The 24,968-nt window shown below is 36.6% G+C and overlaps 1 protein-coding gene across 1 annotated transcript in view; it reads left to right on the top strand.

Moving 5' to 3' along the window:
- Positions 1 to 24,968, top strand: part of SHB (SH2 domain containing adaptor protein B) — a 353,413-nt gene that overhangs the window by 231,500 nt on the left and 96,945 nt on the right. The window contains exon 4 of the mRNA XM_074205859.1: positions 20,996 to 21,167. Coding sequence (XP_074061960.1) covers positions 20,996 to 21,167 — 172 coding nt within the window. The remainder of the gene's footprint in view (positions 1 to 20,995; positions 21,168 to 24,968) is intronic.

The following is a 24,968-nucleotide window of genomic DNA, read 5'->3' as shown; positions in this document are numbered from 1 at the left end:
AAGTGTCACTGATTAAGAACTCATTTCTCAACGATTTAAAGAACTAAGTCAAACTTTACAAAAATACAACTCATTCCTCAATTGATAAATGGTCAAAGGATATGAACAGGCTATCTATAGGCATACAAAAAATGCTGTAAATCATTTTTGATTAGAGAGACAAATTAAAACAACTTTTTGAGGTACTATCTCAAACCTATCATATTGACCAATATGACAAAAAAAAGGAAAATGATAAATGTTGGAGAGGATGTGGGAAAATTGGAACACTAATGCACTATTGGTGGAGTTGTGAATTGATCTAACCATTCTGGAGAATATTTGGAACTATGCCCAAAGGTCAACCAAACTGTGGATATCATTTGATCCAGAAATAACACTACTAGGTCTGTACCACAAAGGGACTATAAATAAGGAAAAGGATCTATACGTGCAAAAAAGATTTATAGCAGCCCTTTTTGTGGTGGAAAATATTGGAAATTGAAGGAATGCCCAATTGGAAAATACCTAAATAAACTGAAATGTAATAGAATACTATTGTGCAATAAGAAATGATGAACTGAGCCATTTCTGATGGGAATGAAGGCTCACTCATTCCCCTTCACCTTCCCCCATTCCACTTCATTGCAAAAGCTTTATCTTGACTCTTATGTGAAATATCTTAGCCTCTTTTTCCTGTCCTTTTCCTTCCTCCCAGTACTTCCTTTTATCACACATGCACTCCATCTTACTACTACATGATACCATTATATTCAGCTCCTTCCTGTGCTCCTTCTAATTGCTCTTATAAATGAGAAAGTTCATATAAGTTATCAATATCTTCTTCCCATGCAGGAATACAAACAGTTCAATATCATTAAGTTCTTCTTGTCCACCCCCCTCAATAGTTCACCTGAGTCCTGTACTTGGAGATTAAACTTTGTATTCAGCTCTAGTTGTTTCAAAAGGAAAGTCTGAAAGTCCCCTGTTTCATTAAAAGTCCATCTTTTCCCCCAAAAGAGGATGTTCAGCTTTGCTGGGAGGTTGATTCTCAGTTGTAAACTAAGATCTTTTGCATTCCAGAATATCATATTCCAAGCCCTACAAGCCCTTAATGTAGAAGCTACCAGATCCTGTGCAATCCTGACTATAGAGCCACAGTAGTTAAATTGTTTGTTTCTGGCAGCTTTTAGAATTTCCTGTTTGGCTATAATATTCCTGGAAGTTTTTCTTTTGGGATCTCTTTTCCCTCAATTTCTATTTTACCCTCTGCTCCTAGGATCTCAGAGGACAGAGCCTCTGGAATCTGAACACAGACTGAAGTACACTTTTCTCTCTCTCACTATTCTTGAAGTTTCTCTATCTTTTTGGGGGGGTTATGTTTATTCTCACAAGAAGATTATTGTAATCGTATAAAATAAATTTAAAAAAAAGAAGTGATGAACTGGCAGATTTCAGAAAAACCTGGAAACATTTGTATGAACTGAGAACAAAGTAAAATGAGCAGAACCAGAATATGATTGTACATAATATCTCCAACATAGTAAGATCATCAGCTATGAATCACTCAGCTCTTCTCAGCAACACAGTGATTCAAATACAAAGAATTCATGAAGGAAAATGCAGTCCATATCCAGATAAAGATGATGAATATCTGAATAGTGTCTGAAGCATATTTTTTCACTCTTCTATTTTTTTTGTGTGTGTGTTTTATTCTTTTGATCTATTTCTTTTTTCACAACTGGAACACTAATATTGAAATGTTTTACATGACAGCACATGTGTAATCTATATCAAGTTGCCTACCATTTTAGAAATGAGGGAGGGCAAGAGAAAAATTAGGAATTCAAACATCTTTTAAAAATGAATGCTAGGGGCTGCTAGGTGGCGCAGTGATAGAGCACCGGCCTTGGAGTCAGGAGTACCTGAGTGCAAATCTGGCCTGAGACACTTAATAATTACCTAGCTGTGTGGCCTAGGTCAAGCCACTTAACCCTATTGCCTTGCAAAAAAAAATGCATGCTAAAAATTGTCTTGACACGTAACTGGGAAAAAATAAAATTGTCACGTCAAAATAAGAAAAAAAAAGGTCATGGTCTAATTGGATAATTCAAAGTACTTGTCAATTGTAGAGTTCTATCCTAGAGAGATTATAGATGGTTTACTATTGGAAATCAATTGGAGGCTCTAAATGGAAAGATTGTCCTTTTTGACATAAGTAAAATAGGGTCTTCTGTATATTTGACTCCATATTAATGAATTCCCTCTTGTTAGTTCCCACAAAAGGGAGTTGTGAGTTTTTTTTAAGGATATAGGTTTGGTGAATTAAATGCATATTGCCTTCTACCCCTTTATGACCCACAAGCTTTAGGGATAATTAATTCCCTACTTTTGAGCAGCACTCCTACCTGAATATCATTATTCCTCCAGGTATAAGATTCACACCTTTTCCCCTATATGGTATTTATACCCCTACTTAAGTAAAAATGTTTTTAACAGGCCCTGATATCTGTGACAATTTTATTTGTTGAATTTTGCTTCCTTTGTTTTAAAAACAAAATTGTTCCAGGCTTAAGATAGTAAAATATTTCATTTTAACTCCTAATAGTCTTTGATTACCTTTTTTCTATCAACTCAACTTTTGTGAATTTATTTATTTTTAAAAGCAAATTAAATTTAGCTGTGACTAAGAAATTTTGTAAAACTTTAAAATTTAGGGAGCCAAGATGGCAGCGTGAAGGCAGAGTTTCCCAGAAACTCCTTCCCCAAAAAACTCCAAAAGTCATCAAATTATGACTCTAGCCAAAATTTAAAGGAGCAGGACCCACAGAAAGACTGAGTGATACATTTTCCCAGTCCATAAAGATAACTTAGAAGTTCTGAGGGAAAGGTATGTTTCACTAGGACTGGGATTGGAAAAAAGCCCTGGCCGGAGCTCAGTGCAGTCCAGCCCAACCCAGCCCAGAGATCACTGTGAACAACTTGAAGGGGAGGTGAGAGAACTCTACTGCTTCAGAATGAGTGTGGAGTGAGGAACACTGGCCTCAGAGCAGCCCTGTGACGAGAACCTGCAGCAGAAATCTGGGGAAACCAGCCTGTACCTCCAGAGCACAGTCCAGAGAGAGTAAGGGTGTCAGGGGAGACTGCAGAAATCTCTCTGTTATCCCTGGGGCAGGACTGTGCTGTTTGTTCACACTCAGATCCAGGTTGCAGTTTGGCCTTCCCATGCTAAGATAGCAAGCATCCTCCTCACAGTTCCAGGACAGAGGAGAGTGCCTGTGGTCATCTACCTATCAAAGCACAGGGAAGAAAACATAAGACCTTGAAGGAATAAAAGGTCCCAGTGGGGTGTCCCAAAAAAAACCCCAAAGCAGGTTTCACAATAATATTCAAAAGCTCAGGAAGCACCCCAAAACCAGGCACAGGCTGGAGAAATGGGTAAACAGAGGAAAAAAGAGGAATACTACTGAGAAATTCTTAGTCTAAGATTCCAAGAAGTATCAATATACTCAATTTGAAGATGAGAAAGTACAAGCTCCTACATCTAAAGACTCCAAGAAAAATGGTAGCTGGATTCAGCTATGACAGAGCTCAAAAAAGATCTTAAAAATCAAGTAAGGGAGATAGAAGAAAACTTGGGGAAAGAAATGAGAGAGATGCAAGAAAAACATGAAAAAGAAGTCAATAGCTTAATCAAGGAGATCCCAAAATATGCTGAAGAAAATAACATGTTAAAAACCAACATAGGTCATATGGATAAAACACTTCAAAAAGTTATTGAGGAGAAGAATGCTTTAAAAAGCAGAATTGGCCAGATGGAAAAGGAGATAAGAAAGCTCTCTGAGGAAAACAAATCCCTCAGATGTAGAATGGAGCTAAAGGAAGCTGCTGACTTAACAAGAAGTCAAGATACAATGCTTCAACACCAAAAGAATGAAAAATGAGAAGAAAATGTGAAACATCTCATTGAAAAAACAACTGATCTGGAAAACAGATTCAGGAAAGATAATTTAAAAATTTATTGGGATACCTGAAAGTCATGATCAGGAAAAGAGCCTTGACCTCATTTTTAAAGAATTTCTACAGGAAAATTGCCTTGATATCCCAGAAGAAGAGGGCAAAATAGGAAAAAAAATGCCAAAAAAAAAAACAGAACTATTATAATCAAGTTCCAGAACTCCCAAGTCAAAGAGAAAATATTACAAGCAGCCAGAAGGACACAATTCAGATATGGAGCTGCAGTCAGGATCACATAGGACTTAGCAACTACATTAAAGGCTCGTAGGGCTTGGAACATAATATTCCAAAAGGCAAAAAGCTCGGAATGCAACCAAGAATCAACTACACAGCAAAACTGAACGTCCTCTTCCAGGGGGAAAGATGGACTTCCACTGAAGCAGTGGAATTTCAAATGTTCCTGTTGAAATGACCAAAGCTGAACAGAAAATTTGACCTTCAAATACAGGACACGGGTAAAGCATAGAGAGTGGGGGAGAAGGGTAAAGTATGAGGGACTTAATGATGATGAACTGCATGTATTCCTGCATAGAAAAAATGATAGATAATACTCATATAAACTTCTCATTTAATAGAACAGGTAGGAGTTTTTATAGATGAAGCACAGGAGAGAGCTGAATTTGAAGATATAATATATTGTAAAAATGGAGTCAGTGGTTAAAAATAAGAGTAAGAGAAAGGAGAGGTGGAATAGGCTAAGATATTTCATGTAAAGGTTATGTATTTGCAATGATATGGGAAGGGGAGAAGGCAAAGGGGAATGAGGGAACCTTCACTCATCAGAAATGGCTCAGAGAGGAAACAGCATTCACACTCAATAGGCTATAGACATCTAGAGTAAAAAGAGAAGGGGGTGGAAAGGGGGAGATGTGGGTGATAGAGGAGAGGGTAGATCATAGGAGAGAATAGTCAGATATAACACATTTTCTTTTTTACTTCTTACTTGGGGCTGGAATTGAGTGGTCTGTCCAGGACCACGGGGCCAAGTGGTTGCTGGGTCTCAGGTGGTATGTGCGTTCAGGGCCTCTTGGCCCCAGGGCCGGTGATCAGTCCGCTGTACCACTCAGCTACCCTACAGCATATTTTTGAAAAGGGATAGAGTGAAAGGAAAGAGAAAATATAATATATGGTAGTGGGGAGGAATGGAGGGAGGGAATTACAATCAGCAAGAGCAACTGTGGAAAAATATGGAAGTAACTTTTATGATGGACTTATCATAAAGAATGTGATCCACCCGAGAAAGAGCTGATGGTATCAAAACACAGAATGAAATACATTTTTTTTCTTCTTTCCTTTACTTTATTTCTCATGAAGGTCTATATTTTGGGGGGGGGAGTATTATGTTTACTCTTAAATAAGAATAGTTTAGTAATGTATAAAAAAATCACTTGTACAAAAATATTCATAGCAGCTCTGTTTCTGGTGGCAAAGAAATGGAAATTAAGTAAATATCCTTCCATTGGGGAATGGCTTAACAAAATGTGGTATATGTATGTGATGGAACACTATTGTTCTATTAGAAGACAGGAGGGATGGGAATTCAGGGAAGCCCAGAAAGATTTGCATGGACTGATGCTGTGCAAGATGAGTAGAACCAGAGAAACATTGTGCACCCTAGCAGCAACATGGAGGTGATGACCAACCTTGATGGACTTACTCATTCCATTAGTACAACAATCAGGCACAATACTTTATTTTTCTTCCTTAAGTATATGATTTCTCTCTCATCACATTCAACTTAGATCAGTATATACCATAGAAACAATGTAAAGACTAACAGACTGTTTTCTGTGGTGGGGGGAGGTGAGGGAAGCAAGAATGGGGAAAAAAATTGTAAAAAATTAAAGATTAAAACAATAATAATAATAACTTTAAAATTTATAAATAGCTTTCCTCACAATACCTTTTGGAGTAATTATTCTTCAACATTTCACTGAATTTTATCCATGCCTATAATGTAATTCCTTCAACAAGCTATCTTTGTCTATGTCCTCTTACAGATCCTCCATAAAAGACCCATCCAGGGTTCTGGGGGCCTTCCTCTGGTCTCAATATTATGAGTATCAGATTAGTACTCATGTTGTCCCACCCATTGAGCCTCACTTTTTTTTTTAGATTTTTTTTTTGCAAGGCAATGGGGTTAAGTGGCTTGCCCAAGGTCACACAGCTAAGCAATTATTAGGTGTTGGAGGGCAGATTAGAACTCAGATACTCCTGATACCAGGGCCACTGCTCTATTCACTGTGCCACCTAGCCACCCCTGAGCCTCACTTTTATTATATGACTGACCCACCTCCTTCCCTGATCTCTTCCTTCATATGCCCCTTACCACTTCTTGTATATAGGTCTTCTTGGTGTTTGTTACAACCTACTAATGCAAAGCAGACTTCTTACTCTTTCTGCTCTTTTAAAAGCAACTTCCCATTTTGATTCTTTAGAAATTTAGTGTTGCAAGGACTGTATATTTTCTGAAAAAATCCCAGTCTGTTTTCTTTTTTATTATTCACTTCTGGGCTCTATTCACTGTCCATCTGCAAAGTCTGTCCAAGTTAGATTTGCCAATAGACCAACACATTTTCCATTCAGCAACATAGCATAATTTTGATCAGTGGTTCTCAATGTTTTTTGTTCTTGCCCTTTTATTTTCTATGTTATCAACAATAACAAACATGTTTCAAGATCTCAGGGTAATTTAATATATATTACCCACAGTATTCTGCAGTTATTTACTATTTAAGGCAATATAAAGAATTTCTAGTGTGAACTCACTTGACATCATCATAAACTTTCAAGGGGTTTAAGAACCACTAATTGAGAACCATTGGTCTAGTTAATAATTAATCTTCAGTCACTTGGTTTTTCCTATTTTATGGTATTAGACCAGATTCTTTAAGGCATTTAAATACTGTTGAAGAAACTGAGGTACAGAAAAGATTGGAGGGATCTAGAATGTGAACTCAAGACTTCAGATTTCTTTTTATTCTTTATTCTTATTACTAAACCATATAACGGTATGTAGTTTTTCACTGTCAGGCTGAAATGTCAATAGAAATATTATGTTCTTCTGTTTTTTAATGGAAATATGCATTTCTCCCTCTAAATCACATATAAACATTCATATACACACACACACATATACATACTCTAGAGCTTCCTTCTCTTAAAGAAAAAATTTTTTTCCATTGCAGGTGTTGATTTATTCCTTATCTGAACCACTGCCTAACTTAATGTGTAACTGTAGTAAAAATATATATGATTTAAAAAATTTAGAAATATATATGATTGATGGAAGTAGTTTTTTTTTCAATTTTTATGTACTCTTAGACTCCATTCACAATATTTTTAAAGGATATATAGGGGGAGCATCCATATTTCTTTTTCAGATATTTCTCTGCATTTTATTAATAATTGTACTTTCATTTTATATTTTTGTGCATTTGATTCTTATTTTGAAAGTACTGTATAATTGATATGAAAATATTACTTAGACATGTTAAGTAATATAAATCATATTTCCATATTAGTCAAATCTCAATGAAAAATATAGTGAGAAAATTACATTTCAATTTACCCTCAGATCTGGTTCATCAGGAGGTGGATAGCATTTTTTTTAATCATGAATTCTTTGGAATTGTCTTGAATCAATGTAGTGCTCTTTCAGATCTTTCACATTTAATCATCATTAAAATATTACTATTACTGTGCACAGTAATCTCCCAGTTCTTCTTACTTCACTTTTCATCAGTTCATATAGGTCTTGCCATTTGTGTTTTTTTTTAATTCTAAAAGCACACCTGTAATCATTTCTTGTAGCACAAATAGTATATTCCATCACAGTCATATGCTGCAACTTGTTCAGCCATTCCCCAGTCGATGAACACTCTCTCAATATTGAATTCTTTACCACAAAATGAATGATTATAAATATTTTTGCGCATATAAGTCATTTTCATTTTTCTTTGATCTCTTTGATGCAAACATTTAGTAGTAGCATTACTGGATCAAATGCAATTTTATGACCCTTTAGAAATAATTCCAAATTGTTTTCCATAATGGTTAGACCAGTTCACAACTCCATAAACAATTCCGTAGTGTCTCTATTTCCCTCATCCTCTCTAGCATTTGTCATTTCTGATAAATGTGAAGTGGTACCCCTGAGTTTTTTAATTTGCATTTTTCTAATTAAAAATTAATTTGAGCATTTTTTTATTATACTGTAGATAACTGGGGTTTTTTCCCTTCTGAAAACTACCTGTTCATATCCTTTTACCATTTATCAATTAGGAATGGCTCTTATTTTTGTAAATTTGACTCAGTTATGTGTGTGTGTGTGTGTGTGTGTGTGTGTGTGTATTTTTTTTTGAGACATGAGTCCTTTATCAGAGAAACGTGCTGTCAAAAAAATGTATCTTCATTTTTATTTTACCTTTTATTAAAGTGTAGTTTACCTAATTATCTCTTATAATTCAGACTATTTTTGCTTTAGTTTTGTCTAAGATCATGTTCCTTTCCATGTTTTTTTTTAATTTCAGCTGAAGTATGCTGATTCTACCCCAGCTTCTATTTTAATTCTGTGTGTGTGTGTGGCTTCTCCGTTATATATTATCTCTTGTAAACAATATATCATTGGATTCTGGGGGGGGAGGTTAGGTTTTTGCTAGGCAATGGGGTTAAGTGGCTTGCCCAAGGCCACACAGCTAGGTAATTATTAAGTGTCTGAGACCGGATTTGAACCCAGGTATTCCTGACTCCAGGGCCAGTGTTTTATCCACTGCACCACCTAGCTGCCCTTGGATTCTGATTTCTAACCTATTCTGTTATCTGCTTCCATTTTTGGAGTGAGCTCATCCCATTCATTTTCACAGTTTTGATTACTGTGAATTTTCCTCAATTCTCTTTTCCTCCTTTTATCCTCCTTATTTTTATCCTCTCTCTCAAAAGTCTGTTTTACTTCTGACCGCTGCCTCCTTTAACCCACCCTCCCTTTTGTCTTCCCTCTCTCTCTATATATATATATATATGGCTCTTATACCCTTCCCCTCCCATTTGCCTATTGGATAAGGCAGATTTCTATATCCAACTCAAAGTCTTAAGTGTGCCATCTTCCCATATAGAAATATAAAAACTTTTTGAGTCCCTTTTGATTATTCTTTCATGTTTATCTTTTTTATGCTTCTCTTGAGTCTTTTGCTTGAATGTCAGATTTTTTTTCATCAACTCTGGTCTTTTCATCAGGAATGTTTGAAAGTTGTTCTATATTTCATTAAATATCCATTTTCCCCCCCTGAAGGATCACAGTTTTGCTGAGTTAGGTTATTCTTGTTGTAGTACTAGTTGCTTTGTCTTCTGGAATATTGTATTCCAAGTCCTCCACTCTTTTTAACATGGAAGATGCTATATAATCCTGAATATGACTCTGATATTTGATCTCTTTCTTTTTGTCCATTTGCAGTATTTTCTCTGTGACCTGGGAAACTTTGAAATTTGACTGTAATGTACCTGGAAGCTTATGTTTTGGGATCTTTTTTTCAGAGGTGTTCTTTCCATTTCCATTTTAAGGAGCTAAAATATTGGGGCAGTCTTCCTTTATGACTTCTTGAAATATGATGTATGGGCTCTTTTTTTTTTAATCTTGGTGTTCAGATAGTCCAGTAATTCTTAAATTATCCTTCCTTGATCTGTTTTCCAAGTCAGTTGTTTTTCCAATGAGGTGTTTCATTTTCCTCTATATTTTCATAATTTTGTGTGATTTTTTTTTCATGATGTCGCGTGGAGTCATTTGCTACTACTTGGCCACTTCTAACTTTTAAGGAGCTTCTAATTTAATTTAATTCTCATTTTGTTTTGTGAGATTTTGAACTTCTTTTTTAAATTGGTCAATTCTGTTTTTTAAGGAATTCTTTTCTTCAGTGAATTTTTGTATCTCCTTTTCCATTTGACCAATTCTGTCTCTTTTACTAAGCTGTTAATTCTTTTTCATAATTTTCATGCATCACTCATTTCTTTTCCCATTTTTTCTTCTACTAGTCTTTTCTTATTCTTTAACTCTTCCAGAAATTCTTGTTGATCTTTGGTCCAATTGGTATTTGGGGGAAGGGGTGATTTTGTTTATAGCCATTTTCACAGCATTGTTTTCTTCTGAGTTTATGTCTTGGTCTTCCCTCCACTGTAGCTTTTTATAAACAAATTATTTTCTTGTTTGCTCTTTTTCTTGACTTTTAACTTTATGATGAGTTGGACTCTCCTCACCTAGAGGGAGGGAGGCATTGTCCTAAGCCTCAGACCTTTTTGTGCTACTGTTTTCAGAGCCAGTTCTGAGGATCTACAAGTTTTCAGTGTTTCCACAGTGGTGTGATTGGGGGAGAGGGGTGGTCACTGCTTTCTTGGTCTGTACTATATAGTCTTTAACCAGGTTCCCACAGCTGATATCACTAGTTCTTTTCTCTGCCCTGGAACTGCGATCAATGCTCCCCCATGACTGACAAGTCCTGTCTTGCCCTAGAATTGTGACCTAGAACTGCATATGGGCAGTTTGCATTGCCAATCTGCAGTGGCCGCATTCGGTGCCATCAGAGGGTTCCCTTTAAGCTCTTTCTGACCAGTTCTCCAACTCCTTTAACTAGTTCCAGTCTGAGAGCTTCCTGGGCTGTCATCAGACCCGTAGCTTGGTATACTACTGCCATGCTCCAGGCTGGCTCATCACTTTGGAGTCACTAAACTCTCTTGCCTGACCCCCTAAGTTGTCTGGGACTAGAAAAATGTCTTACCCTGATCTTTTTTTGTTTTTTTCTCCTCCCAAACTTGATTTGAAAAATTATTTAAAATGGTTTGGATGGAAATATTGGGAAAGTTGGCGTATCACTACCTGATCTTTGCCACGTTGGCTCCTCCCCTCCCCACCATGACAGTATTTTTATATCAGTTTTGAAAATAATTTTAGTAGTTATTCCATTGTTGTTAAATTTAAATATAATTCTTAACTATTTTTTATAATTTACTTGGGATCCAACTGTGTGTATTTTGTTGCTCCTTTGGTTATTTTGTACAAATATGTGTTGATGTTCAAGTTAAGTCTAGTATGAAATCTTTAGTATAATAAAAGAATTTTGTATAAATAAAGATTCTTTAACTTAGGGACCGTGAACTTTTTTTAAAAATATTTTTATTATTGCAAAATATATTTCCTTTAAAAACAGCATGTCAAAAATGACAATTTTGTTCAGGTAAAGAATGTACTTGATTTGTAAAGAAAATAGAAATATGATAGAAACAAAATGAATGCTCTTTCTCTAGAAATATTAGTAAAATTGTGTCAGAACATTACAGAATCAGAACAGAAAGGGTCCTTCAGTCCTCCCAAAATTTTGGATAACCTTGAAAATTCCATCCCACTTACTTGTTGCTAAATAACACTTAGCCCTGGTTGTCCACACTCAGCTAAATCTTTGTTTCCAAAGTTTATTGGAAAGTTTATTTATTGGAGAAAATCTTTCTATTACAAGAGAATTGGCCTAGTCCAATGTTCCATAGTAACTTAATGGTTAGAAGAAAAACCTAGAACCCAACTTGTCTTGTTCTAATATAGTGTTCTGTGCTGGCAGAAATTTTAAAACCTAAGAGATTAATTTTTTTCATCTTGGAAGTTATTTCATCTCCGTATTACTAACAAGCTATTCAGATCTACCACACTGGGCAAATCTGTTTATATTTCTGTTTATATGGTTGCCAAAGTATATATTCCAAAGCAATCAGTTTGTAATCTACTCTGTTTTGAAATTTGGTTTTTCTGATTGGGGAAGAAGCATTTACACTCCTGACTACCCTTTGTGAACCAAATGACTCATATATTGTATTTCTATTCTTTGGAGATTCCAAATGATTCACTGAGAGGACCAACTTTGGTAGGAATCAGTAAAGTAACTCTTCATAATGGGAATTTAGAGTCAGCCTTCTCCATCCAAAAGGAGGCTGTCTTCTGAGCCAGTGATACCTGTCATATATAGAGGACACAGCCAGAGAAGGGCATTTGTGTGCCTTTGGCAAGGTTTAAAAATCAAAGACTACCTCCCTGACTGAAAATTACACACTTCTGGTATATATCCCTCACTACTTGAAGCTTTGAGTTTTCACCATATTCTTTGACTTATTACAAAATAAGTAATAATCAGTAGGAGATAGGCCCCTACTAGATGGATTCCCCTGATGCTATAGCAGATTTTCCGGTGTGTCTAGTATATAATTTACAAAAGTCAAGTGACAATGAAGCACTCAGGTAGCTGTGGCATGTAGTGCATCGTCTGGCCACAGGATGGCACCGCCTCCCCTGTCGGCAGCCAGGTAGCTTTCTCAGCAGGTATTTTGTGTGCATGTGCTGACTTCCTGCTGACTCATCCTGGTAGCTGCCTCTCCCAAAGGCCACTGCTGACTCATTCTATATAAGCCCTTAGATCAGAAGTTCTCAAAATGGGGTCCAGCACACCCCCTGTAGATGCCTTATGACCCTATAAGGGATCCATGAAACTACTTTCATAATAACACGGAGGCAAATTATTTCCCAAGAAAATACTGCTCCCTTTTCCATCTGTACAGGGGCAGGTACAGGTGGTACAGTGGATAGAACCCCAGGAAGATGTGAGTTCAGTCCACCATCAGACATTTCTTAGTTCTATGACTTTGGACAAGTTGCTCCGCCTCAGTTTGCCTCAGTTTCCTCAAATGTTAAATGGGGATAATAATAGCTCCTCCTATGAGGATGAAATTCTCATAATTGTACAGCATTTTGCCCAGTGCTGGTACATAGTAATCACTATATATAAATGTAAGCTAGTATTATTAATCTGATGAGTCCATATTTTCTTTATACACTTCAGCCAAAACAACCTAACACAATAAATTGAATGCAGAAGGAGAGGAGAATGCAGCCATCTTCTATTAAGTCAAACACTAAAAAGTTCTGCAAAAATGTATCAAACACCGGCCTTGGAGTCAGGAGCACCTGGGTTCAAATCCAACCTCAGACACTTAATAATTACCTAGCCGTGTGGCCTTGGACAAGCCACTTAACCCCATTGCCTTGAAAAATCTAAATCTAAATACATATATATATCAAACAATGCCACTCTTCTTTCTGAAGTTTTTTTTGAAAAATATGTTTTTCATAAAATCATGTTGTTTATGTTAACATGTAATGGGCTTATTGGAATATGGTAAATACTGAAGATATTACCCAAATAAATACATACGCTGTGGGGTCCTTGCTTGTTAAGAGTGAAAAGGGGTCCTGAGAACAAAAAGTTAGAGAACTGATATCTTAGTCTATTCCTCCTGCCATTTCCCCAACTTCTTGGTCAGCATAGGATGAATTAAAATCAGTTTAGAAGTAGAGAAACAAGAAAATGGAAAATTACTCCAAAATGTGAATATTATAGACATCTCAATTTGTTTGTAGTCCCCAACCCACATTGATAAATCTCTTTCTCTTGGTCAAATTAGACATAAGACTTAGACAATAAACTTTTTAGAGACCATATGATTTCTTTGACCAAATGAATAACAAAATGCTATATAGTAAAACTCTTAAACTAATTTTTCAATCATCCTCCAGACATTCCTCATTGCTCTAGATTAGAAGAAAGCATTGCATCACAGGAACTACCTTGCATCGTCTTTACTAACTATGAGTAAATGAAAAGAGTGCCATATTTTGGGATGGGTCTACCTACCAGAGCTGAAGATGGCATCTCAGAGGGGAAGGCATTAGTTTTCATGAAGATCAGGATTTTAACTGAAACTTAAGAAGGCCAAGGAATTCAGAAGATAATTCCAGGCATCAGGAATTAGCCAGTGAAAGTGCCCATTGGAAAATATCTTATCCAAGGAACAGCAAGGAGGTCCTAGTCTCTGGATTGTAGAATATAAGGAAGGAAGGAAGATGAAAGAATATTGAAAAGGTAGGAAGGGACCCAGTTACAAAGGGTTTTAAACTCCAAACTATAATTTATTGTGGAGGTGATAGCCACCACATAGTTTATTGAATAAGGGGTGTGATGTGACTACATCACTTTGATAGCTAATTGGAGAATGGCCTGAACTGGGAAGAAACTTGAAGCAGGAATATCAACCAAAAGACTTTTGCAATAGTCTAGTTGTGAATGAATGAATGGATAAAGCAGGTATTTATTAAACACTTACTATATATGTAGCACTATGCCTAAGCATTAAGAATAGTAGTAGGTCTTTGTTCTCAAGGAATATACATTCTAATGAGGAAGATGAGGTTTCAGCTGCAAGTCAGATGGAAAAACAAGGTCCTTTGGCCTTGGATGATGAGGTGATAAAAGTGGTTGTAGTGTCAGAGAGAAGGCAACCAGTAGATAAAGCATCAATAATGTTGATTAATCAACAATAAATTAATTGTAGCTCATATTTGCTGATCAGAGTTGTCTGAGCCAAGAAAAATATTCTTATCCTAGTATGCTGCCATGATTTGGATTTAATTTACATCTTTTTTGATTCAGATTAAATTTTTAATCACCTACATGTTCAATTAATTCATTTCCTCTATTTTAATGGTTTGTGAGGGTGGTATGTTTTTCCCTAAATACAATTCTTTTACATCTTTATCTTCTGCAGAAAAATCACTAAATTAAAAATATTGCCATCTTAAACTGCAGACTAAAGAGAAATTTAATTAGAAGGAAAGAAAATTGTTATGTGTTTAGAGCTTCTGTGATTTCTTTTTTCACTACTGAATTACTGCTATTGGAGCTTGAATATTTTTATTTTAAGGGAAAATGATTTGCCTAATTAAGCTTGCCATTCATTTCCACCTGTTCTCTCTAAAATATATGGGTATATGATTATGGTTGCAAATGAATGTATAAATTAATTCATTGGGGAATCAAAGTATTGTCTGTGACATTATTAGATTTTATCCAATTTAACTGCTTTGAAAACTGATATTTTACTCTAAAAAAGAAAAACAGAAGGCATCAAGTTTCTTCCATTAATGAACTCTGGTGTCTGTACAGTTATACCCCAATTTTCTATAATAATAAGTATGTAGCCTTTAAATATTAAAAAATATTATATATAAATTTTCTCTCATCTATATTATGTTAATACATTTAATTTGAAATTTTAAATGTTTAGATAATCTAAATTCCTGACTTTAGATAGGAACCTCTCTCTTTTAACCTGAAGGGATCAAAATTAACTGGTTTGAGTTTCTCTTCCTTTTCCTTCCTCTGGTCAAATGATGGGAGAAATTAGTATTAGAAGCAGTTAGTCAACAAGCATTTATTAAGAATTTAATAAATGTGAGGTACTATACTAATCATTAGGCACACGGAGAAAGGAAAGGAGAAAGAGAAATCTGGCCCCCCACTCTCTTTTCCAACTTCTCCCTCTTCTAGCCTCTTCCTGCTCCCCAGCACCATCTGCTTAGGGCCCTTTATTCATCTCCTATCTCTCTATAATCACATTCTTTGTCACTGGCAGAATGGAGACAATATCTTAAGCTTCCCTGGAGTACCCTATATTTCCTCACATAGCCTTGTCATAGGTATAAGCACATACCCCACGAAGTTGCCCTGAGCAAATTTGCTTTAAATGAATGTTGTTAATAGATATAACCACAAAACTAATATTCCTGAAGCCCAGGTCTTACTGTGTCACTGTCCTGCTCAAGAAACTCCAGTGATTCCCTTTTTTCTCTGAGACTGAAAACTCTTTAATTTTAGAATATTTTGCATTCTGTCTGCCCTACTTTACAGACCTGCTATGCACTTTTCAGTCCAATCAGATTGGTCTGCTAGCTTGTCTCTGTATTCCGTTATCCCTTCTACATTGAAGGGGTTAGGGGCTCAGTATCCCTAAGATCTGTAAGTCTGCATGAAATTGTTTGGCCCACCCATCAAAGCAGAGAAGAAGTCTAAATTTTTTTCTTTTTTCTTTTATAGGGTGTTTTCAGTACCTTATTGTAAAATTTGGATTGGTATCATACAATAGTTTTCTGAGTCATTTGTGGCTTCCACAAAACTTCCCAAAAATTCTCATTGAATTTCTTATGTCCAACCTGCTATATATTGAAACCACAAAGGGGAAAGTCAATGTGTGGAAGGGATAACTAACTACAACCTTCCAGCTCCTATCTCTTAATTTTTGTGCCCTATACTTCTCCCCTAGTTTAGCACACTGAGAAAAGCATTGACTTTGGAGTAAAAGGACCTGGGTTCAAATCCTACCCTTACCGCTTACTCAGAACTAAGTGACTTTCTCATCTGTAAATTAAAGGGGGTAGACCACAGGACCTCTAGTTTCCTGACGTGTGGGATCCTAGAGACAAGTAAAGTAAGTGGAATGTAGAATGTAAAATGAAGTCTTATGAATTCTTATTGTAGTAGTGTGGGGAAAAGTACTGAATCTGGAGTCAGATGAAACCAAGGTTTGTGTCCTTGCCTCCAACATTTATTAGTTCCGTGTAATGGAGAGGAAAACGAACATTTATATAGATTCTCTGCCTTTACAAATATAATTTCATGTACCCATTAGGCAGATGCCATTATTTTCTTATTTTACAGTTGAGGAAACTAAGACAAGCAGAGGTTAATCGACTTGCCCAGGGCTCTATCCACTTCAACACCAGCTATCTCTACTGTGAACAAGCCAGTTGATTTTTCTGAGTTCAGTTTCCTGAGATTGCCAGATTCTTTGCAGTATGATTTAACAGTTTTGCCTGTTATATATTTTTCAGTTAAACCAGAAACCATGTTATATTGGCTCCAGGGCCTCGTCTCTACTTGGGATTAGTAAATAAGATGGGGATGCATCCCCTGGGAGGGTGACCGGATCACCTCGTTTTAAGGGATTATCTCATTTCTATTATTTAGTCAGTGTACCATGAGGTCTTTGGAGGATTAGCATATCCCACAATTTTGGAACTGAAGGAAACCTTAGAAGTTATTTCTTCTCATTTTATTACTGAGGAAATTGAGACTCAAAGGAAGTAAATCATGACATTAGAGATTTAAAACTAGAAAATACCATAAAGATAATCTAGTTCAAATCCCTAATTTTATGGATGAGAAAATGTAGGTCCCCAAAAGTTGAGATTAATTCAAATATAGGACTCTTATGAAAATGTAAGTGGCGGCTAGGTGGTGCAGTGGATAGAGCACTGGCCTTGTAGTCAGGAGTACCTGGGTTCAAATCCAACCTCAGACACTTAATAATTACCTAGCTGTGTGACCTTGGGCAAGCCACTTAACCCCATTGCCTTCAAAAATCTAAAAAAAAATGTAAGCAATAATCACATACTGGGCAATACTTTGGGTTCATGATATAACAGAATAGTACTACACAGCTTATAAAAGAGTTGATGAGTCCAGAGATCTAGGGGAATAATTACATGAACTGATACAAAATAAAGTTAACAACCAGGAAAGACAAATATACAATGTAAGTAGAATTTACAGCATCTAAACAACCAAAACTGAATCCTGCAAAATTATAATAACCTCTGCAGAAGTGGGGATTTATGATAGGGAGCACTGCATATAAATGCCAGACTTCTTCAGTATTAGGTAATTTTGCTGAACTACTAATTTCTCTTATTTTATTTGCTCTCTAAAAGGAGGAGATATATAACAATAATAATAATAACAACAACTAGCATTTTATGATGCTTTAAGGTGAGGCAGAATTTTACAGATGAGGAAACTGAATCTATTGGATCTATTGGAAGTTAAAGATGATTTCAAAATAAAAAAATGATCAGTAACAACCTTTAAAAGAAAAGAAATATTCTCAGAATTTATAGTAATTTTTTTTAAAAAGCAAGTGGGATAAAATGATATGTCCAAGGACATACAGGTAGTAAGTGTCTGTGACTAGATTTGAACCTAGGTCCTCTTGATTCCAAAACTATAACTGCTCCTAGGTTATGGTCATGTAGAGCTTGCTTCCATATATTTTTTCCAAAATGGTTAAAAAGAGAAAAGAAAACAGTATACTATGTATAAATGGAAGAAATGGAATAAAACTTTAAAATACACACACACCCCCACACACAATAAAATTCTACCCATCCTTATATATTTTCTGAATCCTGTGTTCAAAAGGTACTTCAGGAACAAAAATTAACTTTTACGTTATATGACATGTTTGGAGAACTACAGAATCGTTTGGACTATAATCAAAAATGCATTATTTATCCCCTAATTGGGGGGGGGGGGAGAACAGGGCTTAAAAAAGTCAACCTCCTTTCTCACCCCCCCCTCCACACACACACACACTCATTTTCAGATGAGGATGCCCAGACTCAGTAAAGGACTTAGCCACAGAGCCAAGTTTCCTTACCCATAGAACTAATTGCTTTCTCCATTGTAGCCTTCTGAGTCTCTCCCATTGGGCTGCTCAGCTCTTCCTGGAAAGAAATTTTGCTTTTTTCCCACTCTCTATCTTGCCCAGCAATTAGAGTATAATCCTCCCTATCAGCACCCCAGTATATTTCACCAACCACTATTGATTGACTGAGGTTCTCATTTCAGAAGCTAGGGTTATTTGTCACATATATTTCTCTTTCTAGAGTCACTTGAAATTCTTTTTCTTTCTTTCTCTTTTTTAATGAATTGGGATCCCCAAGCCAGATGTTTATGTCATCCTGGCTGAGACATTAATCTGCAGGAGCCTTCAGATTTAAACTACATGCTTCTTTGTCAAAGGATTTCTTGTGGGTACTGGTTTTTAAATACAACATTACCATCACAATATTGCTGTGATGGTTACATCCAGGAAAATGTGTTAGAGGGCTTATTTTTGCTGGGTTAAGTTAAATGGTTTTCAGTATCTAATTAAGTATATTGTTCAGGGGCTCCAGGCAAAAGCTAGTACATTAGCATTCCTCTATCCCCAGAAGACAGAAGATTTCCATATTAGAGTGGCTGCTTCCCCCACCCCAATTTTACTCTTATTGAAAAGAATAGTTGATTGCAAGTTTTATTGTAGGCCTGAGCCACTGCCCCTTAGCCCTGATTCATTCACAAAATCACTTCTTATTTAGGATGTTGGGGTTTTGAAAGAAGTATTTGTGTGGTATGCTGAAATTATGAAAGGAAATGTTTTCTTTCCTTTCTCTAAACTGTACTTTGGAGAAGAAATGTAGTTGACACACAAATATTAACCAAAAGGCAGAATGAGCTATGAAGATATGTTGGTTACAAGCAGAAGCTTGCATTTTGATTACAATACTTAAAGAATGCAAAACACTGCAACCCTCTCTCACACACACACTAACAGCATGGAAAGAGTTCTGGATTGGGGAGGACCTAGAGGAACTCCACCTCAGGTATCAGTGACCTGTGTGGCCTTAAGCAAATCATTGTATCTCCCCAGGCCTGTTTCCTCAACTGTAAAATGAGGGGGCCACCAGAAGGCATTTTGTAGCTCTAAATATATGAGCCTGTGAACTCTGACTCCTACCTTTTAATGATTGACCATGGAGTGGAATTGCATGCCATTTTATATGCTGTGTAACCACAGATAAATCGCTTACCCTTTCTGAACCTTATTTTCCTCCTTTGTAAAATGAAGATTATAAACCTGTGTTGTTGCAAAATACAAATGTGACAGTATACCAAATCTTAGAGCATTATTTCAAATGCTAGCTACATATTATTTTGGTTTGTTTTTTTTTTTAATCTTAACACAGGGTGGATTACAAAAGCCAGAGTTCTCAGATTCAGTGAAGTAGTTCTGCCAGGGAGCACATCATCCCGATTGTTACCCTTAAAGTTAGGGCTAGGATCCTGGCAATAGTGACCCTGCAGAGGCCCCTGGTGTCATCTCTTCATCCCACAGTTGAAGAGGCATTTGTGTGGTTCCAGTTTCTCATCACCTTATTTGGCCATCTTCAATCCCCAAATATGTCTGTTATATGTATTTAGAAAGCTGCAAGCTCCTCATGTCTCATTAAAGTCATAGTAATGTGAGTTCTGACATTCCCTGATGGGTTTTCTTAAGATACTTCTATTCTAGGGGGCATATTGTTAACAATTCCCCACAGTATTCTTTATGTTTGAATCAGGACTTATTTCAAAAGAGGACATGAGTCTCTTAGAATAGAGAGAGGGGTGAGATATCTATTAGCCTTACCCCAATCAGGAGTGAAAAGTATTCTTTGATCAGATGGCTGGAAGTGAATCAATCTTGCTCCTACATTCCCAAACCATAATCTGACTTAATATCAAAATCCATGTGTGTTTAATTGTTTTCAGGCGAGTCTGACTATGGCCCATCAGGATGGACTGGATGTCCCATAACTGAAAAATCCCTTGTTGTTCTTTCCTAAATTCTTAACAGTTCTGTTGTGTATGGCTCATTGGTACTGACTTTAATACTGTATTATTTTTGTATCCTGAGCCATGCACAGAATCTCAATATGTGACTCATTTCATACTTACGATTATCAGCATGTGGATTATGAAATTTTTTATATCAGAGAGCAAGTGAGTACTCTGGGGCTATTCTTATCTAATCTCAAGTGTAAACCCCACCCATGTTGATCTTCAGAAAGTATATTTCACCTTTTTATAATTGGTTTAAGAAGGACAAAATGTACCCACCCAATCTGAATACCAAAGTGTGGAAGAAATAGTAACTGAGTCATCCTCTATAACATCCTCACAATTAAATACTTTAAACAATCAACACCAACAATTGCCTCATACAGGATTTCAGGGCATCTGGATTATCAAGTTCTACAAAAGCCAGATACATATATTTAGCCTTACAATTTTTCCTACTGGAAAAATTACCTCAGTGGGACATCTTACTGAAAAAAATTTTTTTCACTTAAGACATTAAATACCAGTTTGGAAGAAGTAAATATCCCCTAGCCCAATAACGAATTGCACCTATCTTCAGATATTACACTTTTTAAAAAAATGTTATCACTGTTTCTCACGCTCTCTGATAACTCTTTCATCTTTATCTCTTACAGCTCAGTTTAATGGAAATGAAAAAAGGCAGTCTTCCCCCTCACCTTCCAGAGACAGGCGTCGACAGCTCCGAGCCCCAGGTGGAGGCTTCAAGCCCATCAAACATGGAAGCCCCGAGTTTTGTGGGATATTGGGAGAAAGAGTCGACCCTACTGTCCCTCTGGAAAAGCAAATGTAAGTTCAAAGAATTAACTTCATTCTCGAGTTCTGAAAATCTTTTCAACTGCTAAATTGTATCATACTACTTTGGGACTTGCAATGTGACTCTTAGAATTTCAGGGTCTCAAAAGCAATTGCATTCATACAGTAGCACTGCAGACCCATCCAGTCTTTGCTTGAAGACCTCCGGTGAAATAGAACCCACTAACAACTGAGAGCCCGTTTCTTTTTTGTTGTCGTCGTTGTTGTTGTTGTTGTTTCTTTTTTTGTCGTTGTTGTTCAGTCATTATCAGTTGTGTCCAATTTTATGTGACTTCATTTGTCAAAGATTCTTAAGTGTTTTGCCATTTCTTTCTTCAACTCATTTTATAGATGAGGAAACTGAGGCAAAGATGATGAATTGACTTGTCCAGGGTCACACAGCTAGTAAAATGAGTCTTCCAGACTTCAGGTCCAAAACTCTACTGCTCTACCTAACTGCCTTGTTTTTACTTTTAGATAGTTGTAATTATTCAGACACCTGCTGTTGTCTAGTGGGAGAGAGTTTGCTCAATGAAAATCCCCTATGTAAATGAAATCAGTAATCTGATTCACCCAAACAAACCCCTTATATCTCAGAAAAATCTCTTAAACATGTTATGTTTTTATAATCCTCCTTATAGATGAAGAATAAGAAGAAATGATGAGCCATCAAACTATCTCACATGTACTGATTTTATTTCATGAAATAAAGGCATTTCTTTCAATTATTGCCAATCAGAGAAGCTTATCAGGAGAGCTGGAAAGGACCTTAGAAGACATCAAATACATTCTACAGATCAGAAAACAGAGTTAAAGACTTAACCTGAGGTCACACAGCTAGTTAGCTGAGGAAACAGGATTTGAACCCACTTCCAGTGGGGGGGGGGGGCTAGGCTTCAGATGGGCCTTGGTTTCAGACCAGGTGTGGATCTTCAATATAGAATGAATTTCCTGATTGCTGATTTCCTTTAAACAATGAAATCACAAACCTGTTCCTCATAAGAACACCTTCCTTATACAAGTTAATAACAAAGCCACAACAATGATAATAATAGTAGCTAAAATTCTTAAAGTGTATATTGCACACCAGGCTTTTTTGTTAAGTCACAAATAGTTTTCAGAAATATTATCTCCATTAAATCCTCACAACAATCCAGGGAATACCTGCTAAAATTAACCCCGTTCAGTTTACAAATGAGAAAACTGAGGCAAACAGTTAAGTGACTGCTCAGGGTCATACAGCTAGCAAATATATGAAACTAGATTTGAATCCAGAGCTCCCTGACTGCAGCCCAGCACTCTATTCACTGCACCACCCCCAACTAACCCCCCCCCCACACACACACATACACATACCTCATACTCCCTCATACACATATACTTTTATAATTAACCATTTAAAAATAATTGTTTAAATTCACCAGTATATTTCATTTGCCTGAATCCCTTTAATGTCATCTCTTCCATGTATTAATTCTATAAGTCTGGATTTTCTCAAATGGAATTTTCTTAAAGCAAGATAAATCTTTATGCTTCAGAAGGCTTCAGATAACTGAAAATCTGTAGTTTGGCTTTGTTTTGTTCTTAGCAAGTTTTCCATATGTTCACGTAAAGAAAGAATACCACACTTCCAGAGCTTTCATCAGTTGATAAACACTTGGGAACACCAACTCCCATCCTGGTCTCACCAGCCTCACCCTTCCCTGCTATGTCTGCTCTGAGACCCTATCTGTCCCACTGGAATGTAGAAGTTCCCCAAGAGGTGTCTCCACTTCCATTATGGAAGCTCTCCTCTGGAAATGCCAGGACAATACTGACCAATAACCTAGAGCCTGCAGCTGCCCCTGTTCACTCTATGTATATTGGGGACACTTAGTCCCTAGGTCTAAGAAGGTGCTATGTTGTGTACACATACACATCCCTTCATAGTTTACCCTTCTTTGAGTGCAGGGTCTTGTGTTCTATCCACTTCACCACCTAGCTGACACCTTTGACAGTCTAGTGAAATATTTGGACCCCATCTCTCAGTATAATATTTTAAATGCATAAAATTGTATTCTGCAAGCCCAGGATCTTATCACTGAATGAAGGGGTGTCTTATACCCCAATATGTAATCAGGAGATGAGATTTTATTATGCTAGCAACTTTAGAAGATAGGAAGCTCCTGCTGAATTGAATTAGTAGGATTTCTAGATCCTCACTGTCTGGATCAAGATCGCAGACTTTCTGATCATCTTTCAAAATTTACCAATTTCATGTAGGCCATGAAGAATTTCTCATTTCCCCACCCCACCCCATCCATGTCCACTGACTTCGTTGCTTCTAAGAACAACTATTCAACCAACAGCATGCATCTAGGAGCAAAGACATATACCTCAGTTAGACATGGATACAGAGGGGACAGTCTGTTACTAGAGGGTGGAAGCAGGTACTAGGAGTAGGACCTCTTGATATAGAAAAAAGGATTGACTCTAGACTTGAGAGAACTAACCCTGGAAATTGAGAGGGGATCAAAGATCTTAACCACCCAGCTAAGCAACCCACCTTGGATGGGACTGCATCAAAACTCCACTAAGAGACGAAGGACTTCCAAGCTCTTTAGTACCAGAATTTTGAGTTGCATTGGCCATATACATTCTCCATATGTATGCATCACATATTGTATTCTAAACTTTTCTCACAAAAGCTTGCTCCAGCGGGAGATCCTAGATTTATGAGGGAAATGTTTTCTAGGTATATGTCTACTGCCTGATTATTGGGAGAAATACATTAGTGAGGGCTTGGAATTTTTAGGTCAACTCTGGAACCTGAGGCAGCAGGCATCTGGAGATCCAACCTTGGAGTACAAATACAGATTATGGCAGAAATCCGAAAGGATGATACACATATAGGCCAATCCCTCCACTACTGTCCCATTCCAATATTTCATTTGAAATAGAAGTAACACATGTTTTCAAAAGCTGTATCACTTGAGGGCAAATGATGCCAAGTCCTAATAAACTAGACAGACCAGACAGTGTACTGTAATTCTTGAATCACCTAGGCAAGTTTGGAGAGTTTGGTTACCAGCAGCTTGAGCAAAAGAAGATCATTTTTTTTTCATTCACAGCAACACATAAAGGCCATTTACATAGTCATAAAGATGTTTCAATCAATAGAGAGTGGTGTTGCCAATAAAATATTAGATCCTTGAAGTATGGAAGGATCTACCATGTTTCTCTTTTGTAACCTTTGTTCTAGGACTTACTAATTATTTCTTCTAGGAAGGCTTCTCTAATAACTTCTCCCATTAGAGAACTCCTAAAATGCTTTTTTTTAATCCTCAATTATGTACTCAATACTATCTTACTTATATAGTGGGTTTGTTTGGGTTTTTGGTTGTTTATTTTCCTGAGTTCATATCTGATTTTACCCAACTTTTTTAAAGTTTGGTGACAGAGACAGTAGCTTCTATTCCTTTGGGTTCTTACCAAATAAATGCTCAATAAATTCTTATTGGTTGAACCAAAGAAAGGAGGTGTTTTTTCCAGTTTTAGAGATGCCCTTCTAATATGCATTAGATCCCACACTGAGACCTGGGAGATTGCAGCTTTCCTTGTAAACAGCCACAACAATATTCCCTATAGAAATTCACTAGAACAGAATTAGAGTTTATAGTAAAGTAATAAAGAATGTGGTCCCAGAAGATTCACATTAATTGAATTCTTCTAAGAACATTACCAAATTTGTTCTTTGCTATTCACATCCCAATAAAGTTGCCAGAAGACACAAATGGCTGATGCAGCAAGAATGAT

The sequence above is a fragment of the Macrotis lagotis genome, chromosome X (assembly GCF_037893015.1).
Source record: "Macrotis lagotis isolate mMagLag1 chromosome X, bilby.v1.9.chrom.fasta, whole genome shotgun sequence".
NCBI classification, from domain to species: Eukaryota; Metazoa; Chordata; class Mammalia; order Peramelemorphia; family Peramelidae; genus Macrotis; species Macrotis lagotis.
The sequence above is the reverse complement of the archived record's forward strand: the minus strand, read 5'-3'. Positions and strand labels throughout refer to the sequence as shown.